Raw genomic sequence first — 22649 nt, 5'->3', positions numbered from 1 at the left:
ATAGAAGTTTTTCTTAGAGAACAGTTGTTTGAGATTTTTAGCCTGTGATGATAAAGAAATGAGTCATCATCCATCACAATGAATATACTCTAAATCATTTGATGTGGTAACTTAAAACCACATTCAGTTTTAGACTCTTTTCTAAACCTACATCAAAGAGGAGGAACTTCCAAAATTCTCATTAAACACCACAGATTTACACAGGTACTCCAGTACTTCGGCTCTTGAATAGCCTTTTTCTCAGTACTTAGGTAGAGCTTTATGAAGTATCTCAGCAAAAAGGGACAATCATGTAACGGGGAAAAGACACATATGGGGCAAAATAACCTCCCCAAGATTACCCAGCAGGCCACGGCACAAATGGACAACAAAAGGGCTTTTAAAAAGCCCCATCAAACACTGTAATCAGACCACACTGCTTCAGTAGCTACTAAAGCAGTGCAAACAGTAAAAACTGCAGTTAAGACCTGTGCAGCACTATAATGAGATCAGATTTTTATTAACTTAAATGGTGGATAAGCACCAAAATTACCATACCAGCTCTGAATGACTAGTGATCTCTTTATACTACTATTCAGGTTTCAAAACTAGAATGCTTCAGAGGAAGGTGCAAGATATTCCAAGGGAAAAGTCTGCTTCCAGTATGAATATATATATATGCCTTTTTTGCAGATTAACAGGTTTTTTCCCCGATGAGTGCACAGTGGGCACCATGCTCCTTTCCACACCTTCCAGACAGTAAAAACCATCATTCGAGGAGAAGTCCAGGGCAGAATAATACCTTTCAACAGAAAGGGTTACTAACAACTTCTTTGTGAACATTATCTATTCATATCTTGCTGCTTCTAGAAAGTGAGTAGATCCTCTAAAGTTGTAAGTTATGTTAGAGGCATGACAGTAAAGATGACTTTGAGATTACAACTCCAATAGCTTTGAAAAAATATAATTAAACACGGCAATGGTAATTTTTGCAAACGTAGCCAAAGTTATATATCCCATGCAGTCTAAAAACGTCTTGGCATATCAGGTCTCAGTAAGGTTTAAAAGCAAGCATCTTCCTAAATTCCAATTACTGTGAGGTTAAAGATAAACCTTCCCACTCCCCCCTCTTTTCCAAGTACCTCGATTTCTGAGAAAGACAACAAAAATGCATGGATATATTAATATTATATCCTATGACCTCAGTAGTCTGATTTTTCACATGGATGCAGAGAGTAACTTGCAGAAAGATGGTATGACAACATTCGAAGAGGACATGCAGGTCACTCACCAAATCTGCGTTCCTTAAGAAAAATAGTTAATTAAAGGATCTTTCAATTAAAGCAGCGCTTCAGAAATGTACTCCCGACATTTCAGCAATGGGAAACACAACAAGAAAAACATTCCCAGGTAGGATTTATTTTGTGACACTTCTTCACTGATAACATTTTGCAATCTATACCCAGGAGGAGGAACTTGAGGCTTGTTTGAACAAGCTGTAACCCAGGGAGACAGTATCTTGGGAGAAAGCAGCACACACTAACCGAAAAAAGCAACCCTTCCAAGCTAGAGGCATTTTAAGAGTCAATAGGAGTGGGATGCAGTTACCATTTCCTATCAAGCTCACAGTTTTGGCATTCAGTATCAATAAAATCTTTGAATGAACTGAACTAGTACCGTGCCTCTACTGTATGAATTTGGGAAATAAATGCACTGAGGTGGTATAATTGCTTATATGCTCAAAAAACCCCCGCTTCATTTGATTTGAAATGAATTTGGGCTGTTTCTCAGCATGTTTGGTATCTCTTAACAGTCAATCCTGTAGGTGTTTTCAAGTTAAAGGGCTAGAAAAAGGTGCCTGCTTAAAAGTTTGATGTTAGGTCTATCCTTTAAATGCCAGCATTTTAAGAGTTAAGGGGTTTACAGCAAGTCAACTCAACCACACAGCAAAAGATAAGCATCTTTTCCTGTCCTTGATGAATGCAGCTAGACTTCAGGTCCATTAAGAAAGCGGCTAGAGACCATTTCATTCAGCACTGGCTTTTTTTCCATGAACCTCCAACAAATTTCGCAGTTCATCTTCTACAACTGCTTGCTGTCCCAATGTTAATTCTTATCTAATTAGATTGAACTTGCTGAATTCTAACATTTCTTTTCCTGCTTCTCATTTCTAGCTCCAAAGTTAACACTATTCCATGGAATCTGAGGCTCTTTTCCTAACATACTTAGACAAAACATAACAGCTTACATAAATTTAACAAGAAAACATCACAACACAGCACTTAAGAAGTGAATATACATTCAAGTCTTGAAACAATTCTCTGAGAAACACCATTCAGGTAATTTTAAAAGTAATGCAGAAGTTTCTTCAATGGCCTACAAGTTATTTTCCAAGTTTTCCCCAAAACCAGGGCTATTGTCCCCCACAAGACAATTTTCTTATGCGCTTTACCTACGTATCAGAGAGAAAGCTGTGCAGAACCAGCTAACAGGAAAAGCTAAGCAGACAGAGGCCTTAGTCTTCAGAAACCCCTAGTATCCGAGTCAAGACATACAAGCAGACTTGCCTATCCAGGATATGGAACCTAAAATTTTCTCTACAGGACAAACAGAAAATTTTCAAGTTTTGAAAGAGCTGACAAAGGGCTGATCTTTTTTTAATGGAAGGAACCCACTTGTGCATAACCTACCAGAAATAACATTCTTCTAGGAAGATAACAGAAGCCAAAGGATCAGTTCAAACACCCATCCAGCATTATTCAGTCAAGAAGCTTTCGAGAAACCCAGGTGAAAGCACTTTTTCCAAGCATCTCAGGTTGCTGGGGCTGGAGGGAGGGAACAAAACACCAAAGCAAAGGTTTTTGGGCACACACAGTACAACTGCATTTCTGAGGGAATCCAATCCTTCTGGTATGCACCAGACTGCGTCCAAAGTATCCCTTAAGTGATCTGCTCCAACGTTGCACTGAAGTTTGCCTAAAATTCAGTTTTAGGTATAAACATCTTATCTGGAAACTAGTTATCTTAAAGTGATCTGCCTTACTATGAGCAAAGTTTAAAACACAACCTTAAAATAAATTCTGTTTTCTATAAATTCTATTGTATGTCAGGAGCAGAAATTAAGTCATTTACAGCAAATGATAGTATGTTAACACTTATCCATCCAAAGAAATCTCTCTGCATCTACTTGCGGAGGGTGAGGAGGCAGGGCACAGATAAAAATAGATAGAATGAAATAGTTATTTTTCAAATTTATTTGCAGTATGATAACTTAAAGACTGGTGCACATAGTATTAGAAGTCTTGAAATTATGTTTACATACCAATGTTAACGAGAGATAACTTATGTCTGTACTCTGAAGTGGCTAATCCAAATCAATTCAGGTAAGCAAAACATTATGTATAGCTTATTTTAAACATTCACTTCAAATTGCAATAATGTTAAATACAAAGTACTCGTTAAGCCAATTTTATTTTCCAGTTTAAGTCATAGAATCCTTCTAGTATATTTTTACCTTTTTTCCACATAAAAGTATTTTAAAAACCCATAGTGAATTAAATGTGGGATCTTCAACATCTCAAAGGGTTCAGCTCAGCAATGCCCCTGGATTTCAAACCTGTATTTTCTTTATTACAAGAGACTTATTTTATTACAGGTTCGTTAAAGGATACTATATAAAAACCAACTTATTTCTTTTTATCTATTGTGTCAATATTTAACCTTTACCATATTGTTTAGTGGAACACACTAATGTGCTATTAAACATATAAAAGGCAAATCTCAGTTCTAAGGAGCAAACATTTATCAAATAAAAAATGGATAACAGATTACATAGTGAAGAGGGATGCTCACAGAAGGGTATATGGTAAAATATCTACAGAAAACTACTCAGTGATACTACCTCTGCAGAGCCTGAACCGCATTCTGGAGACACCGAATAAACTCAAAACTGGGCTTCTTGCATAGCTTCTTCATCAGAAAGTTGTCACCAAATTGCGCTAGAGAGAAATACAGTGAATTGTCTGAAACATTCAAGCAGCAAACCAGAAGAATTCTAACAACTCAAATCCAAAAGTCTTTTTCTTATCACATTGCATTTGACATTTTTCTCCTTTTTCACTTTCTTTTGGCACAGTAAGTTTTTCAGGCTGGTGGTGGTATCAGTTATCTTACTTTCATTTCTCTTATTAGTTTCCAAAGCCATTTAAATACAAAGTACAAAGGAAGAGCTAATAAGGTAAAATTCTTGCAAAGTGAATTCTGCATCTGTGTGGAGTTAGCAGACTACAGAAATATTTTGGAACAGGTGGGAGTCTTGTGTTACTGAGTGGCAGGAACAGGAAAAGTCAAGTGAAACAAACTTAAAGCAAGCAAACCACAGAGATTGGCCTCATTAAAGAAAATCCTATTAAAAGCCTTACCAACTTAAAGCTAGGCAAAGAAAGCATCTCCTGCTAACAGCATTACTGCTGAATCAACTAGAATCCTACCATATGCCAGCATCCCAGCCCCAAACTTTTCTTCACCTCAATGCTTATTCTTTTCAGTAAGAAGAGGGGCATGTAATAATACCTGAAAACTGTGCATTTGCAGAAGTATATGTGTCTCAAAAAGCAACAGTATACTATGGGGACCAGTAATTTCAACTCTTACTTCTTAGGGTGCATCATTGTGTTGACAACCAAATAGCACTTCTGGCTTTCAAAACCGGTTTTACTTCAGAAAATGCCTTTACTAGAAGATCTGTTTGCAAACTGAACTATGAAAGTTTTCTACACAACTGAAAAAAGTAATTTTTCCTGCGAGATGCATCTGACATTACAACTGAAAAATGCTTGCTATTGCATTGTAGTAACATTGGTGTAAGACAAACGTGTTTTACATTGTCTGTCTTCCTTACATCACACCTACTTTGACAGGGACTTCTAATCAAAGTGAATTTACTTCTTGATTTGATTTTGTCCTGCATCACAGTTCCCTGCCAGAAAGTGCTCTGTATGTTTATTTCTAGAAGATAACCACCACTGACAGAAGAGACCAGAAAGCAAACAAAAAAACATAGAAAGGGGCAAATCCCAACATCAGAACTCTGTGTTTGTCTGTTTTTATAGCACACATGATTCTTTTCATAAAAACACTCATGTGGCATTGTCCCAAATAAGCAAATCTCAGACATTTGGTTTGAGAAGTATTTAATCAGAAGACAAAAATGAAAGTCTGGGTATCTTTTAATTTGTTATGGAAGACAGTTTAAGGGCATTAGTCTTTCTTCTTTTGAAAGGGGAAAAAACCCCCCAAAACCCAAACCCAGACAAACTAAAATACACTGCCATGTTACTACAGCATAGCTCCAGCATTTCTTAAGGTGAAGACAACTTCTAGTGCAAACAGAAATCTCTTCCTACTTTTTAAAATAGTAAAGAAACTTGAGCTGTCCCTTGTAAGGTAATTCTTAGGAATTTCACTTCTATTAATTTAGAGCTCCCCAATCAAAGTAATATATTTAAAATAACTTGTGAATAAACAGCTCAGAAAATCCAGACTGCAGATAGCATCCAAACAAATTCTTTTGGTTCTCCAACACAAGAACAGTGGATCCCCATTAAACTATTTCACACCATTTGCTAAAGAGCTAGTATCACATTTCAATAGTCATCCCTCTCCCTCCAATCCTACCAAGGGCAATTACATGCAACTTCTAAAAGCAAGCAGTTAAGTATTACCAAGGAAACAATGATTGTCACAATGCAACAGAATATTAAGGCCAGTGAATAATAACTGAGTATTTATAAATAACACTAATTTCTATTAAAGCCTGCTTTTCCAAATATAACCAGAACAAAAGCACAACAATTCTGTAGTGTACCAAGTGTATATTTCAATTTACTGTATGCAGTCTAACAACAAATTTGGTCATAATTTACCAGATATACATAAATGATTTAAGTAGTAAAAGAAGATTCAGTTCCAAGAGAATAAGTTCATACCTTGCGGGAAAAAACCAAAACAAAACAAAAAAAGGAAAATACATTAAGAATGTAGAGCCAGGTCCAGTTTCTAAGCATTAAGTGAGCAGTATTCTAATAAAGCAGATTTAGGTGAATTTCAGATATATATATATTTATATATATAGACAGATCTACCAATTGTAAACTATGGTTTTATAGGGGATAAATGGGATGGAAAAATCTTTATGCTATACTTACATATTCACAAAGCAGAACATTAATGTTTAAAATACTTTTTCATCCATATCATCTTTGCCCAACTAATTTCTACTTTGGACCCCACCAGAATTACACGTTACTCATTTCAGTCTAGAACAATGAGAATAAGATGTATTCTTTAGTGTAAAAAAAAAAAAAAAGGCACCCCACCCTTCCCACCCTCCCACCCCCCACCAAAAAACTAATAATTTGTCAGGTTTACAGTGATGTGGAAACTACCAATGAAACAAGTGGATGATAAAAAAAGCATTTTAATTCCCATATAACTGTAGTTCAAACTTATCTCAGCTTCAATCAGCAAAAACAATGTCTTGACATTATGTTACTGTTCTACTGATGTAAAGGACAACAGTAAAGCTTGTCTCTTTAAATACATACCAACTTTGATCAGATGGAGCACCATTAAGATTCTGTCCGTCAAAGCATAGCTCAAAGTTATCCACACAACTAGCATAATTTAGTTACCCGATATAAAATAGGAAAAAATATACTCATTTTAAAATTAAACAAAGCTGAAAAATATGGTGACCTTCAATTGTTTTTTATACAGTACTGTCACACTGGCCTAGCTATGTGTCATGATAAATGCTCTGCATATTTACTTCTTGTGACATAATAGTACACCAGATACATTGTTCCAATGATTGCCTGAATTAATTTGCCTTAGGCTAGACAACACAGAGGAGTTTAAGATGAAGGTGTAATGCCCTCCCCTCCCTATGAAAGAGGCCTGAAATCATTGGTACAATATTACGAGCTTAGGAAAAAAAATCCACATGGCTACAAAAATTCAAGTTGCAATGCCTCCTAGAAAATTTGAAATAAAGAGTGTAGGGAGCATATCATCCTGAAAAGTAGACAACTCAAAGAGCATTATTTTGCTTTGGACTTTTTGTTTTTAAAAAAAAAAAATTCCAGCAAATTAAGTCAACAAGTTAAGTGTAATTGGTTTATATTAAACACTAGCAACAACCCATTAAGTACAAAAGAATAAAAAATAGTTTGTGTTCATTTTAATGACGAACGATGGGCACAACAGCCTAGTGTCCAACTCACATCACATAAACTAGCCAAAAACCGGACAAGTACGAAATTAGCAACCAAAAAGTTGTTTAATATGACACTTTCTCCATTCCTTGTATTTTTATTCTGTGGGACTGAGGTATACACCAGGGAAGTCAAAAAGTTTGAGAGGAGGGGGGCCTTAGAGGAGGGAGGAAACATTATTACGTCAGATACCTTTTAGCATGACTATCTCTTTTGACTAAGTGGCAGAAGAGTTACCCACGCTCTGATCAGTCTATTACTTTCATTATTGGTCATTTCTTCTGCAAGATCATTTTGGAACTGATGAATCAATAACAACCTTCTCGAAAATTCAAAACTGTGAAGGAACAGACACTAAATTAATGCCATTATTAACTTCTCCAGTGCTTATCACCTATACCACCTGCCAGCATAGCGCCAAAAGTTTTAAAACCAAATTTCAATACGGTGTTGGCATTATCTGTTATGCATATTTAAATGATTGGCTTTCACCTATCAAGAGTATGGGAGAGGTAAGGTTTGTATGGCAAAGACATGCTTATGGAAACAAAGCCACTAGCCCAAATTAGCTTCACTGGTTCACTGAAAGTACAAGTGGATTTGGGAAAGCTGTCTTTGTATTTCCATACCAAGTTGCAATTTTCTTCATTCATGTTAACAGATACATGAATGTGTAACATAAGTACAGTTACTACTATGTCTGAATAGGACTCAAGTAGCTATATCCTATAAATAATAAAAAATACATTTTTCTTTTGATAACTGACTGTAGATGTGAGGACTCTGTATAATTCAACCAAATGGTTGTATGCTGTACAGTCCTGTGCAAATATCATAAAAAAATTAATAATCCTTTTTTGCTATAAGGCTTTGACCCTACATTTTTCACAGCAACATAACTACCATCCAGCCTGTACCATATTTCGCAAGCCTTCAGTCCAAAAAGTCAAACAGTCAATCCATATAGTGTCCATTTGCGGCACCCTGAAGTCATATGCTCTGTCAGTCATCTAAAGGCATACAAACTTCCCCAGATTCATCCCATCGAGACTGGTCATTCTGTTCTTCTACATCATCACCAAGCTCCTCATCACCTTCTCCCACTTCATTTTCCTCATATTCTTCATCCCTAGGGAAATCTGTGTCCTGCACCTGGTCTGCTCCCTCTTGCCCTCCAGGTTGAGATTTATCTGCACAGTCTACGCAAACTCCATAACGTCGTGATCCGTGTCTTATTCCAACGCTGGCTGCTAGCATGAAAATCTTCTTACACACCATACATTTATACTTTTTGTCCTTTTTATGCACCTATGGAAGAGAAATGTGAACAGCTGAAAATATGCATATCAGGTTGCATTTGCATGTAGTACTAGAAAACTATTAATAATAATTACTAATACAAAAATTCATTTTTTGAACTCTTCCGAAAGATACCCCAACACTGTTCAGAGAAAGAGAAGTACTACTACAGATCCATTTTGACTACACGAGCTATTGGCCACAACCAAACTACCTGCTTACTGTTCAGCGGGTAGCTGAACAGCTGTCTGTTCCGTAAGCAGGTGAGTGTTCATTTTATGACTACTCACTGTACAGAACAAGACTCTGAAAGGCAATGAGAACAGTATAAGCACTTATGTTGAACACAGGATCATCTCTCATTTAGAAAATTGCCTTTACAGTTTTAAGTACTAGAAACATTAAGAACAAGCAGGAATTATTAAATTCTGTGTGAAATCAAAGAGCAAGATCCTTCTTCCATGACACCCTCCTCCCAACGCAACCAAACCCAACATCATCTTTCCACGTCCCTTTGGTGAATTTTTTGTCCTGTATGTAGAGTGAGCTTGTGTGTAAAATTAGAAGGCTGCTGTTGACTAAACATAAATTTTAAATTTGAATTTGGGAGTATGCTACTTGTACAGATAACTGAATTCAGCAACCATGTATAACAGTTGTCATCTTGGAAAAAAATAAGTTGAAGACTTCCTTCTACCTGTTGTCCCCACAACAGGTTACTCCCATGTGCTTAAATATCTCATTTGAGGTCACATTGAAAAAGTTGCCATTTTAGATAAAACTGAAATTACCACCCAGATGAGGGAAAAAAACCAAGGTCAAGATACAAATAGTTACTTTAGTCCCAATGTATAATCTGTACAGCTGATACTATATGTTTTTTTCCTCAGCCTCTAGACTTGTTATGATAATGTTTCACACAAAGCAGAATGTTTGAGGTGTTTGTTGAATGGGGGCGGGGGGAAGGGGGAAAAGTGTTCTGACTCCATCAGGGAGAGCACACTTCAGTTAAAGCACTGGGCTGGGCTGAGCACACTGTATAGCTATTTTCACCCTGTCTGACTTGATCTCCTTTCCTGGAGGGGAAAAAAATCTTCAGCTACAAGACCTAGTCAGATACTGCAGGACAGAAACCTCAAGTCCCACTCTACTCTTCCTGGTAGACTGACTACCACCCACTGGTGCTATCTTCTCTGCTTAGCCACAAAGGAAGAAGTAGAGTAGCTGCTGGGACATCTTACATAGTATTACCACCAATAAGGTGATAATGACCTAAGCTCCTGCGCCCAGCTGCAGAGCTGCTCCATACCATCACCACCTCCATCACCACAGTCACCTACATGCACTACAGAACAAAATGTCCTTCAGACTCGGTAACATCATAGGTACTCCTGTTCCTTCAGGCATCTAAGCCTTCACCAGATGGTACGGGAGGAGGAAGAAAGGCAGCAGTAGCAGGGTGGAAAGAGATGTATCTAAGATGAGAGAAGCCCAGTGAAGTATAAGAAAGATGCTGATTCTAAAATTTACATAGGAGCTAATAACATACGCCATAAGTATTAAGGAATACTTACAGTTATTACAGTGGTCTTATAAATATCTTCTAGAATTATATCCTGATATGACTCAGGTTATTATTTACTTGTAATAATATTACTGGCTAATGGAAAGTCCATTTCATGATGCACAAGCTAGAAAGGAAAGTTAGGAAGACTTACGCCAAAAGCTCTTTTCTGCATCTGCATTACAACTTGGAAGCTCACAACCGCTTTTTCTACTCACTGAGGAACAAAAAGCCAACTGCGAGGAGGCTGTGGAGACTTATGGACCACCTTCATGAGGGAGCAAGGCGGTCCACTGATTCTCAAAGGACTGAGGAAAGCTACCAAAATGGAGAAGTGCAATTCACCCCATTCCATGTACTAACCTATTTTGAGTATCTGCAAAACATGTTGCAAAATGAGTTTTTTAAAATCACAGCTTGGAGAAGTGTTATTACCTTCTCACCACCAATATGATCTTGCTTTTATTACTCTCCTAAAACACACCTTGGATATTATACAGTAAGCATTGTAATGAAGTCCATTTCCTTACAGACTAGATACAAAGTACCTTGCAGAATACCCAAGACAGATAATACTTTCTCTGGATCCTCAGATAAAGAGTACTCAAGTCAAATCCCGAGTTATGCAACATGCACAGGACAGAGTAAGCTCAGCTGACACTTATGGTATTGGTAGAATGCAAATCAGAAGGGCATTTACTTTCTGCATCTCAGATATTTTTCATTCTTTCCTAAATCTTAAAGCAGATACTGTACTACAGCTTTGTCTAGTTGTGAAATAAGTAGATCAGAACTACCCCAAGATATTGTGCAATTGCTGATTAAGAGGGTGTCCTCACAGAAAATGGTGACGCAGCATTATAGAAGATACGCTATTCTATCGCAGTAACGCTAAGCCAAAATTCCCTTTCGTTATCTACAGAATACTTACATATACTGCATCTCTTTATCATGTCACTTTCCAAATCATCTTGAAATTATCTCTATCAGAATTCCAGCAACAATTGATACTGCATTTTCCATTAAGAATATAAAAGGTATAGTTATCACAAAGATGTTTATCTTCATCCATTTTAGCTTAAGATAAAACAATTTACATCATGGCAAATCAGAGAACAGTGTTTCTCCCAACTACCAAAACATCTGAAAAAACCATAAAAACCCACTTGTACATGTGCGTACATACATGTACACACACACACTCAGAGGTTACCTACCAAGGAATGTCTCTTTACATGCTCTCTTCGAGTAAACAGCTTCCCACAGATGTCACAACTGAAAGATCTCACGCCTGTGTGAATGAGCAAGTGTCTCTTTAGTGTTCTTCTGTATTTGGCTACATAGTTACAGTGTGGACACTTCAACTTGTTCATGATTAAAGCAGAGGAATCGCCTACAAGAAAATAAGCCATCAGGAAAAAAGATAATGAAACACACACACAAAAAAACCTGTTTCACATGTGTTCTGCGGTGCGCAAAAATAAACAGGTGCCAAAACAATAAAGCACCCACATGACTTTTTATCAGCCAAATCAGGACAATGCCTGCCTGCAGAAACCACAAATACTGTAGGTTCTGCATGTGTGATCTTGCTAGACAAATACCTACTTGTAACCAAGGAATTTTTACTACAGAAGTACAGATCAATTCTTTGAAAAGAAGTCTTATTTAATGAATCAGAGTAAACTACAAGCTAGCAGTATTCAATTTTCTAGAGGTCATGTATACCAGAAAACACTTTATTCTGGATTAGAAACCCTCTAGCTCTGCAGCATTTAGATAGTTACAATCTTCTCTCTCAATATTCTGTTTAGAATTACGTGCAGGAACTGCCTGCCAAGATCTGACCCTACAAATAAATAAAAAAAGAAAGTGTAACTAAGCAAGAACAAACATTGACAAAAGTAGTAGGACAGTAAGAGGTAGCATAATTCTGAAATAGCTAAAAAGGGAAGTTATTGGTTCAGATCTTAGTTATTCTCTACCCAAAGTCTATTTCAGTCTAACAGTAGAAAAAAAAATAGAGAGCAGAAAAAACTTCTGGAAGTAGCAATACCCAGCTTCTTCCTTATGATGTGAGAAGCTATTTACATATCCTTGGACCAAGGATAACTTAAGTTTGCTCAAAGGTTTACTACAGCTGCCTATTACTGTGTGAAACAGAAAAGCACAGGATGCCGTGACAGCTATGAAGAAGGTCGCAGAGGAATACAAGGATTATTTTGAGAATAGAGTACTAACTCAACTTACTACAGGCGAGATAAGTTATGAACATGATTGTAACCATCCAGAAGCATCCAAAAAGCACTGGCTAAGGCTACACGATTATATGTGTAAGAGTTTAACGCTCATGCTGGCAGGAAGAAAGCAGAAATAATTGCGTGTTATGTGCATGGGACCGCATACCTATATCTAAGATGCCTCCTCCCAGCTTCAAAATCCATCGTAACATGGAAGTTAAACTTTGCTAATATTCAAAGGTTTGCCTTGGTATATCGGAGCACTCATGCAAGCTACATGTCAACATAATGTCACGTAATGGCTTACATGAGGAAAAATACGTTCAAAGAAAGGTTTTAAATTGCAGTATTATATACATCAACAGGGCTATGACAGACAGGCAGACATCAGGGCTGGAAGATATATGGGAATTTAATGGTTTAAGAACAGGCAGACCTCCTAAGACTCGAATTCTAATCCCTTGCCTGCTACTGAGTTTCACCTTCTCATGACCCAATTTCTTCCACTATAAAAACCAAAATATTTAAAGTAAACCATAAACCACATCCCAGTAATAGCTCAAAGTTACAGAGAAGAGGTAGGCATTACTATTACCCAGTCCTTAAGATCCTCTTTTTACTGAAGACTTCATGTATTCTAAGGATCTAGCAATAATTCTTTTACATGTGGTGTTTTTTCTGGTACGTTTTCGGACAGAAAAATAATTACAGATAATTGCCTGCTTGAACTGCTAAGGAAGGCACATAAGCTGTGAAAGGGTAGCTTACAGAACACGGGTTTGTCTGAAGAGGGCTTTAGTTATGGCTGCATTGAATTCAAAACCTTTACTGCAATGAAGTTTTTAATAGCAAGAAGTATGCTCCAAGATCTACTTAAAAAATGATATTTAACTTTGTATCTTCATCATCCAAGTGTTCAACTTCAAAGCCCATTTATCTGTCATTAGCTTACTAAGGGGTGGGGGAAAGCTATCAGATCATTAAAGACCTCAGGTGTCTTCATATTCAGGTACAATACAAGAGCTGATATAAATCATGTTCTGCTTTTACTCTTCCATATGCTTGAATTCCTTTTTCTCCCTCCAAGTATGTACTCCTATTTACGTTATTCAGAAAGGCAAGTGATACAGAAGAAGATTACGTACACACTTAATCTTATAGATCTCTAAATAAATTATTCAAGTATTACCAGTAGTGACACAGGAAAATAAAGAACCCCTATCAGGGGCAGAAAAACAACCTCCTCTCCATCAGATATACTTGCCATTTTCCCAAGCTTCTTTTGGCCAAGATTCTGGCAGCAGTCCGTACTTGAAGTCACTTGAAGTCCCCGGCAGCAGTCCGTACTTGAAGTCACTTGAAGTCCCCGGCAGCAGTCCGTACTTGAAGTCACTTGAAGTCCCCGGCAGCAGTCCGTACTTGAAGTCACTTGAAGTACCTATTACAGACACAGTCTTACTTCAGCTTCCCAGGTTCTAATCAGTCATGTTGTTTAGTAAAATATATATACTTTTTAAACTGTGACAAAAAAGTTTCAAGCCTTAAAACAGTAGTTATAATCTTTTCTCACATAATCTTCAATAGTGAAATGAAGAAATAACTGCATTCCTCATTTCAATGAAATTAGACCTTTGATCTACTCTCCACAGTACCATTTCTTCTTCCCATCCTGAGAAAAATTCGAAGCCTTTTTCATACTACAGGAACTTTTATGGTAAGGATATTTATTCTCTCACTATCATCATAACAGGGCTAAAAAGTCTTCCACTGGATTCTCTTTACAACTGTTTTATGCAGTGACTTCATCTGGTCTACCACAGGCAGCCTAGCTGGTACAAAAGTAAATGTTTTCTACTGGAGGTGTGATTTTCTTTATTGCCTTGAAATATCTCAGTGGTATATAAAGTACTTTAAATACCTTTCTTTATATGAAGTATCCCACAGCTATGTCTAAATCCTTTTTTGAATAAATCATCTCCATTAATCTATAACCACAGCAATTCAAGAGACCATAATTACTTGGAATACACCAGCTTAAAAGGCTAGTTTGCATATTTACATTTGGTCTTTAGACAAGCTCTTCATGCAGTTTGCATGGTCTTTGTAGCTTTTCCTCCTCTTAAAAGAGCAAAATAATTCAGAAGTGAACAGTGCCTTAAAAAGATCCTTGCTTATTTAATTCTATACTTTTGTAACAAGTTAAGAATTGCATGAGTGAATATGGAATCACTATTACACAGCACAGAGAACTATAAATAGTACCCAAGAAAGCTGCACTAAGCATTTGACAAAATCATACTGTGAGGCAAAGACTCTTCTGTCAAGAGTGCAAATCAATCTACCCCCCAGTCCCCAAGACAGGAGTTTGTTGGAAAACATGAACTCATAAATCCATTACTTTCCTCACAGGCACAGAGTTGTTAAATAAACAAACCGCAGTGGAAACTGGCAGATTTCATTTTATTTGTCTGGATGGTGCTCAGGTCCTCACACTGGATTCCCAGTGTCACTGTTCTGAAAAGTCTTGAGAAGGGCTTTATAGCAAATAGATACATTTTTACTTTCAAGCCTAAGACTGTACATTTTAATAGTCTAAAGACCTTTTCCTTTGTCCCTGTACTACTCATTCTAAAGATTTTTCCAGGAAAGGAAATTCTCTTAGTGTAAACTAGAATTTCATGCAGCTAGTGGTAAGCTGCATAGTGAAACACTTGCAACTTACAGTTTTACTGGAATAAAGTACAGATTACAAATCCTCACAGCATTAGACATATACAGTAGTTTCATTTACTGCTCAGGCAGTGTTACAGTTGGCAGCACTGGTTTCATCTGCAACATAAGACAACAGTTCAAAAGGAAATCAATTAACAAATAGGAAGCTTATAATTCTATCCTATCCATTAGACAATGGCAAATGATAAGCAAAGCTGGATCACAACTGCCAAACGAGGTATTTCAGAGCTTTTAAAAAGCAGAGCTTGAGTGGATGAAATTAAGGAAGAGAAAACCCAGCATTTTAACTCATCCACCTATCTACTTTGGTATAGAAAGAAACAAGGGCAAGTGGAAGGGAATAAATCTCCCTCAAACAAAGCAGTGAGGAAAATATTTTTTTATTTTTTTAATTACTGACTCTAAGAGCTGTTGTTATGTCCAAAAGAGGCAAGAACTCCTTACACTAATTTGGAGCTATGGACACCAGCAATGGCATCTCACAACAGCTCACGGAATGGAACACAGATACCTTATAGACATGCCAACCACATATTCCTTCGAGGTGAGCAATAAAACTTCCTTGTGTAATACACAAGAAAGGATTAGTGAGGAAGCAGTATCGTACAGTTCTGGGCAAGAGCAAAGATGACTTGACCTCAAGGCTAAAAGCCTCCAAATTAAAGCATGCTTCAGGATCTAGCAGAGAAAAAAAATTAACCAGCTTCTATAATCTGTTTAAAATATTAGACCTTTTCTTTATAGGTTCCCCCCCCTCTAATAGAGCTGTCCTGTCTCTAGTTGACCAGTGGAAGATCAGTGATCAAAGTATTTTAATTACTTTTTCCCCCCCTTATGGGATGAATATCTGCAAGATTAACAGACCAAGCCTCTACTGATCACAGATGTAACATATATGCTGTGCATAGACTATGCTGTGTATAAGCAATATTGCATAACCTCCTTCAAAACAAGCACACAAAGACTGACCGTAAGCAAGAGTTGTATCAAGCTGAGCACATTTATAACACTGTCACTTTGACAGTTCTTCTGGATCTAAGAGAACACAACTGGAAATTCATTAGGAACATTTGTGCTCACAGCTGGTATTCAAGTTATAGGGAAGTCAGGAGCTCAAATCCCTGCATAGGTCTAGATCTTAGCATAAGACTCAGCATAGAGCCAGACAGACTTAAGAGCTGTAGTCTAGTGTAGATAATAGCTACTAAATCTTTCTGCCCCAATTTGAAGAGAGGACCTGCTATAACATGAAAGAACACCAGCACAGATACCACAAGAGATAAGAGGTTGCTACAGACGCTTCAGTCTCTGCACTGTACAGGACTAAGTAGATCATAATTAAACCTAATGCTTATTCTTAGAATAATTCTCTGACCTAGAAAACCTGCTTTCTAGATTAAGCACACGTATAACACATTCAAAACAAAACAGAAAAAAAGGCGGTTTTAATGTCTAATGGCTGATCCATACAGGAAAGACATGAATTACATATAGACTGGGAACTGGAAGTGCAGTACGTAGCCTCTACTAGTTTCTCCACACGGACATATAGCCTACATTCAGATAAGCTTCTGACTGTAGCTCAGCCAAGTATAAGATGTTACAGACCCCTGTGGCTCGTAACATCTTCTCCCATTCCTCCTCCCAGCCAGGCTACTGCTCCCTGAAACCTGCTTGCAAAACCACAGATGTAGTCATCATCTAACCTGTTCCTGTCACCTTAAACCCAGTTCAGGTTTTGATAGCAGACTGAAAACAACTACATATGCAGTTGTACTGGTAGACTGGGGGTGGGGTGCAAAGGGGGAAATAAAGACAGCAGTGAGAAAGAACTTTAAAAAAAACCCCAAACAATAGAGGGTAATTAGAAGCAATAATGTTCTGTATCTCCAGACCTGGTCTCCTGACCACCACCTTCCTCTGATCTAAGGATACCTTTTTACAGTTTAGCTGTTTCTTAAGAGAGGTGTAAGTTAGTAATTCAAATGTCAATTAGTCTCCAACATCTACCCATTCTTCTACCCTGCATGAAGAAGAGGTTTCTATCAGTAACCCCATCGTAAAAAAAACAAACCACCACCAAACCCCAAAACAAACCCAAAATAATAAAAATAAAACAGAATACAAATAAGCTAATTAACTGTCAGCACTAAAATTCTCAAGATGTCAATCTGCGAAGAGAAACAGACACTCCAAAATATAATGAAGCAGTTGTGTAGGCTTTTACGCTACTAACAAAAACTTTATGGAAGGATTTTATGTTCTACTGTGTGTGTTCTTAGGAAAAAGGGTAACCAGAAGTCAGACACACTGATTTTCAGTTTTGAAGGCAAGAAGTAGGGGAGTATCACCAGAAAGAGAGAACACATCTGAGCAGAAACATCCTTAGTTTGACAACTTTTGCTCTTTTTCTGTAACCAGAAATATGCTGATTTTTTTGGGGAAGACAAGGAGACATTACTGAGTAGGGGATGATCAAGATTAAGAAGATCAATGATAGATGCCATCAAACAGGTCATTACAGAAAGGGATACAGACATAGGGTGTGCTGAGGGAGACGATATAAAAGTTTGCATTATAAGCAGTTGTCTGTAGTGACCTTAACTTCTGTTTTCTTTATACATATTACCACTAAAATCAGTGCCAAAAGAGGAGAAAAAGGAATACTATTATTTTTTCACCAGGTTCTCTGAACATTGACTGATCATTCAGATCAATTAAAAAAGGCAGAAAGTAGACAGGATAAGCAATTAGGCCATAGCTTTCAAGGATTGTAAAGAGAGCAGTGGTAATCTACTGATAACAATCTGGATTGCTATTAGAGAGCTGGATTTGTTGCTTATGTTAGGTAACATGACAGAAAAAACAGCACTGCCAAGACTGACATGCTGGGAAGGTGGGGGAAAAGTACTCCATTTGTTCCCACAGTATTACTCACATCTTTAACCTTGCTTCTGAAAAGAGGTCAAAGCATATTACTTCTCAACTGCCTCTTGCAACAGAAGGCTCAAACTTGAGACATTTTGCCAATACAATCTTACTCATGCTCTATGTACTGCTCCCAGTTCCTCTTAATTTTTACTGTTTCTCATTCATTAAAAAAAATGGTTTATTGCCTTGACTATGGAGGCAGATCTATCACCAACTAACCCTGCCAAAAGACCACCAATTGATGCCAAATATATCATCCACTTGCTTTTTCAACTTACTATCATATATTCCCTGAAAAACTCCTCCCTGAGAAAGGGGTGCCATTCACATTAGAAACCTATTTTGCTGATCTCTCCCTACAAAGGCTACATCAGTGAAACACAAGATAATAAGAGCTTTCCTCACCCAGATCATTTATTTGTGAGGGAGTTACTGTTCCCAGGGACTATCACAGGCTCAAACAAAAACTTAAGTCTGAATGGACCTCTGAAGGTCACCTAGTTCAACCTCCTGCTCACAGCAGGGCTAACTTCAAAGCTGGGCTATATGTTGCTTTGGACCTTGCCAAGTTTTAAATATCTAAGAGGATGGGAGATTCCACAAACCCATGTTTGGGTTTACTGGGTTTTTTTGTTTCCACAACATGTTCCAACACAACCACTCTCACGGTCAATGATTTTCTTCACATGCAACTGGAATTTCCTTAGCTGCAACTCGTGACAACTGACTCTTGTCCTTTCACTGTACACCTCTGAAAAACATCTGGGTTCCTTTTCTCTATAATCCCCTTAAGGTGGTAGAAGACAGCTGGCAGATCCCTCAGCCTTCTCCATACTAAATAAATTCCGTTCCTCAGCCTCTCCTTGAACAACATGTTCTTTGCCCCCCTAACCACCTTAGTGCCCCTCCACTGGACTCCCTCCAGCTTCCCAGCATCTTTCTTGTACTCAGCTGCCATAAACTGGGCACAGGATTTCAAATGCGGTCTTGCCAGTCCCAAGTACAGGGGTATTACTGTCGCCTCCCTCAGCCTGCTGGCTATGTTCTTGCTAATACCACCACTATGAGGCTAGCCTTTGTTGCTCCTAGGATGCACTACTGATTTATGTTCAGCTTGCCGTCCACAAGGACCCCCTGGTTCTCTTCTGAAAAGTTACTACACAGCCACTCAGTGCTCAGCTTGTACTGATGCACAGGGTTGTTACTTCCAGATGCAAGACAACATTTGTCTTTGCACAGCATCTTGGGGGTTCCTGTTGGCCAATTCTTACAGATTGTTGAGGTTCATCTAAAAAACAGCCCAGCTTTGCCCCCTAGCATATCAACTATTCCCACCAATTTGATGTCATCTGCAAACTTGCTGAGAGTCTTCAGTCCTACTATCCTGAGCACTGATGATGTTAAGCAGTGTGAGATTCGGTAAGCTATTTTCAGGAAATTAGCCCTTCTTGACTTCACTGTCAAGAAGATACCTTCAACCTTCTTCCATAAACTTCTGGACTATGTTGTGAGCTCAAGGGCCAGATCATGAACACTGCAAACAAGTCAATTTAAGGATGTACCTCAAGAGCTTTCTCAAGTATTCAAGTGATAACTCAAAGACTTTCTAATACAAACATTTCACATCCCCTTTTCATCAAGTCTTATATTTAAAGTGTTAATAGAAGTAGGACTTTCAAGAAGCTATACACCTGAAAGACTGCATGAAACTCCTCGAGACTCACTGGCATTTAGGATTAAAATCCTTTAATTCAGTAACAAAAAAAACCCCAAAAACACTCTAGATACTCTGGTAACTAAATTAAATGTCTTGGCATTATGTTCTGCTCCTATTTTCTTGCTAACTCTCTGAAAAAACTACTGTAGAACAAATCCAAGGAAATAAGTGTGACTTGTCCTCAAAGCTGCCAGTTTCTCCCTAACGAAGGGGTAAAAAAAAATTGAATAAAAAAAAGGAAAATTAAGTTTATTCCCATTTTAGTCCTAATACAAGGGTTCTCTACACAGTAAAACCATTAGCTTCTTTCTGCATCAGCACTAGAGAAATGCTATTGCTACCATTTTATCAGCTACACATTGTAGCTTGTAAACATATTTTCATAAAGGAAGAATTAAATGTCAGCTTGAGTGACAGGAAACAGAAGTAACATCATGCATCACAATCAAAGACCACTGATATTGCTGCAGTCGAGACAAATACACCAAGAACTGATACAGGTCTTCATTTGTATTTATTCTTATGTAAAGACATAAGCACAGATACCATTACTGTGTAGAGACTGTTTTGGTCTGAACAGCTTTTTATGCTAAAACAATTGAAAGGAAATGCTAAGGAGATCTTCACTTCATGTTAGCTTCTCTAATCGCAGGAAGTCGTACAAGCAGTAGTATAATTGACCAAAATCCATGTGTTGAACTGGCATCTCAGTATCATTCATTCCAGACTTACTTTGCCAAAGCCTAACTTTGTCCAGGAAACCAAGGGATTTTGTCTTTACACTGGGCTTTGAAGAAAAGTAAGGTACAAGATAGAGGTGCAAATGTGTAAAAATACCAAAACAAAAAACCCAACCCGTCCAAAAAAAACAAACAAAACCACCCAACCAAACAAAAAACCCCCAAACCCTAAACTCCCAAATACTTCCTTAGGAAGTCTGCATAACAAGATCTGGGAGTACACGACAAACTAGAGCTTGCCAGACTGGTGTCATGCTCTCCTTAGAAAGTAACATGCAACATTACACCCTAAAGAAAGGGGATCAACTCAAGTGACAAGCAAGCAAATGTGTAAAAGACTGGAACTTTTACAGAGCTCATACTTTTCATACACATGACCTGACCATGAAAGACAACTGCTGCTTAACAAAGGGGCTTTTTTCCAGCTTTAAAGATCATGTTTTTAAAAATGTCCCCTTTAACCCCCCAAGCCCTGGGAATACCAGAAATTACTAGTTCTTCAATTGTGGCTACATTTTTACAGTAAAAATGTCAACTCTGATCTTGCTAATTCACCTCTCCATTGTTCCCAGTATGACAGGATGAAGCTTGTAACTAAGAAAGCTGCACCAATGAAGGCTAGAGGTTAAAGTGAAATTGTCTGCTAAAGCTGTACTCCTACCAACACTGTACTGCAAGCACTACCATGAGCTTTAGGGTGAATGCACAGTGTAAGCTTGCTATGCTATAGTATTCTATATTTAGTATAAACTTTCTACACTATGAATACATTACTCATTGGATATATTTATTGATACCTGCCAGAAACTGGCAAAAAGTAAGAAATGCTGCATGTGTCTCTCCTCTACCCCAAAAAACAACTCCAAGTTCTGTACACAAGAATTCCAGACTGCACACAGAGAACAAATGGTTGGGCAGCAAGCAAAACAGCTCAGCAAGGACAGAGAACCTGAAAAAGAGCAGTCTTTTAGTCGAACTACATGCCACTTAAAACCTATTCTACTCAGCTACCAACACCAAGGATGACCTATCCCTTCCCTCAAATTAAAAAAACCCCACCAAACAAAAAACCCCCAAACCACAAAACACACTAAGTCTTGTAGGCCCAGAGTAACTGAACAGAAATTGATGAATTTATACTTCCATAAACTCTTACATGACAAAGTCACTCTAGCATAAGAGTGCTCTCACAGGGAGTTATGGTGGTGTAAGTGAATGGGCCTTCCAATGCAGAAAAACTGCAGGTTAAATAAGAAACCTAAGATTGTTTTTCTGTACCATATGTCAGTTAAGGCATAAAGGATATTTTTAAAAGTCTTTTACCAGTCTTTTACCTTCATAAATATCATACAGGAATGGATAGGCATGTGAAGACAAGCATGTAGGAGATAAGGGGGCTGTGGATAAAACCAAGACTTTCTAGGGTAATTGCTATCTGGAAAAAAAAGCTTTTTAAAGGAAGTTGTATTCTAACCTTCATGATAGTTTAAAAAAGCCCCACATTACTCTGAAAATCAGCTACAATCCAAAAGGATCTGAAACATCTAGAGTAAAAACGCTTTCACTGCTCAGCATGTGATAAAATTAGATTTGACTTACTGAGCTACATCTTTGAGATGCAGGAGGGAACCTAGCTGAAGAAATAGCCACTTTTGTGGCTGGATTTATGCCCCCCCAAATGAATCAAAAAGATACACAGCCCCTGGTTTTCTTTATTTATGGAGTTGCTGCCATCATCATCACCATTTCATAAACAATGTAGCAGAAAAATCAAATCAGCACTTCAGATTGATAATTTTTTAAAAAGTGAGTGTATTGCCTGTGCTTCAATTGCACCAAGACAAAAAAAAATTCAGGCAGAAAAAAGTCTGTAGACACCACATAACCTCCTTCCCCCAACCCATCCACCTTGCTTGCTTTTTCCCTTGTTTAAAAAAAAAAAAGCAAAAAAAAAAGCCTCAACACAACAGTAATATGCAGAACATTGTGTGAAGTTGCAAGGTCAGCAGTTGGCCATACCATGAGAATGTGAGGATCTACTTGCCTTTGGGATCATCCCCAGGAGAGGTAAACTTAATGACTGGGGAATAGGTTGACCCCTGAATGTTGTACTCTTTTTAGATGACTTCTAAAAAACTATGGGGCCTTTGATACCAGCTTACACAGCAAATG

At 37.8% G+C, this 22649-nt stretch overlaps 1 protein-coding gene across 1 annotated transcript in view; it reads right to left on the bottom strand.

Annotated features, from left to right (window-relative positions):
• Nucleotides 1-8255: 8255 nt before the first annotated feature.
• Nucleotides 8256-22649, bottom strand: part of ZBTB10 (zinc finger and BTB domain containing 10) — a 28228-nt gene continuing 13834 nt past the window's right edge. Inside the window, exons 3-5 of the mRNA XM_075706140.1 lie at nucleotides 13621-13794; nucleotides 11334-11509; nucleotides 8256-8561 (exon numbers count right to left, since the gene is read on the bottom strand). Of these exons, the coding sequence (XP_075562255.1) occupies nucleotides 8256-8561; nucleotides 11334-11509; nucleotides 13621-13794 (656 nt within the window). The remainder of the gene's footprint in view (nucleotides 8562-11333; nucleotides 11510-13620; nucleotides 13795-22649) is intronic.

The sequence above is a fragment of the Pelecanus crispus genome, chromosome 2, assembly GCF_030463565.1.
Source record: "Pelecanus crispus isolate bPelCri1 chromosome 2, bPelCri1.pri, whole genome shotgun sequence".
Classification (NCBI taxonomy): domain Eukaryota; kingdom Metazoa; phylum Chordata; class Aves; order Pelecaniformes; family Pelecanidae; genus Pelecanus; species Pelecanus crispus.
Note: the sequence above shows the minus strand (reverse complement) of the source record. Positions and strands in the feature narration are given on the sequence as shown.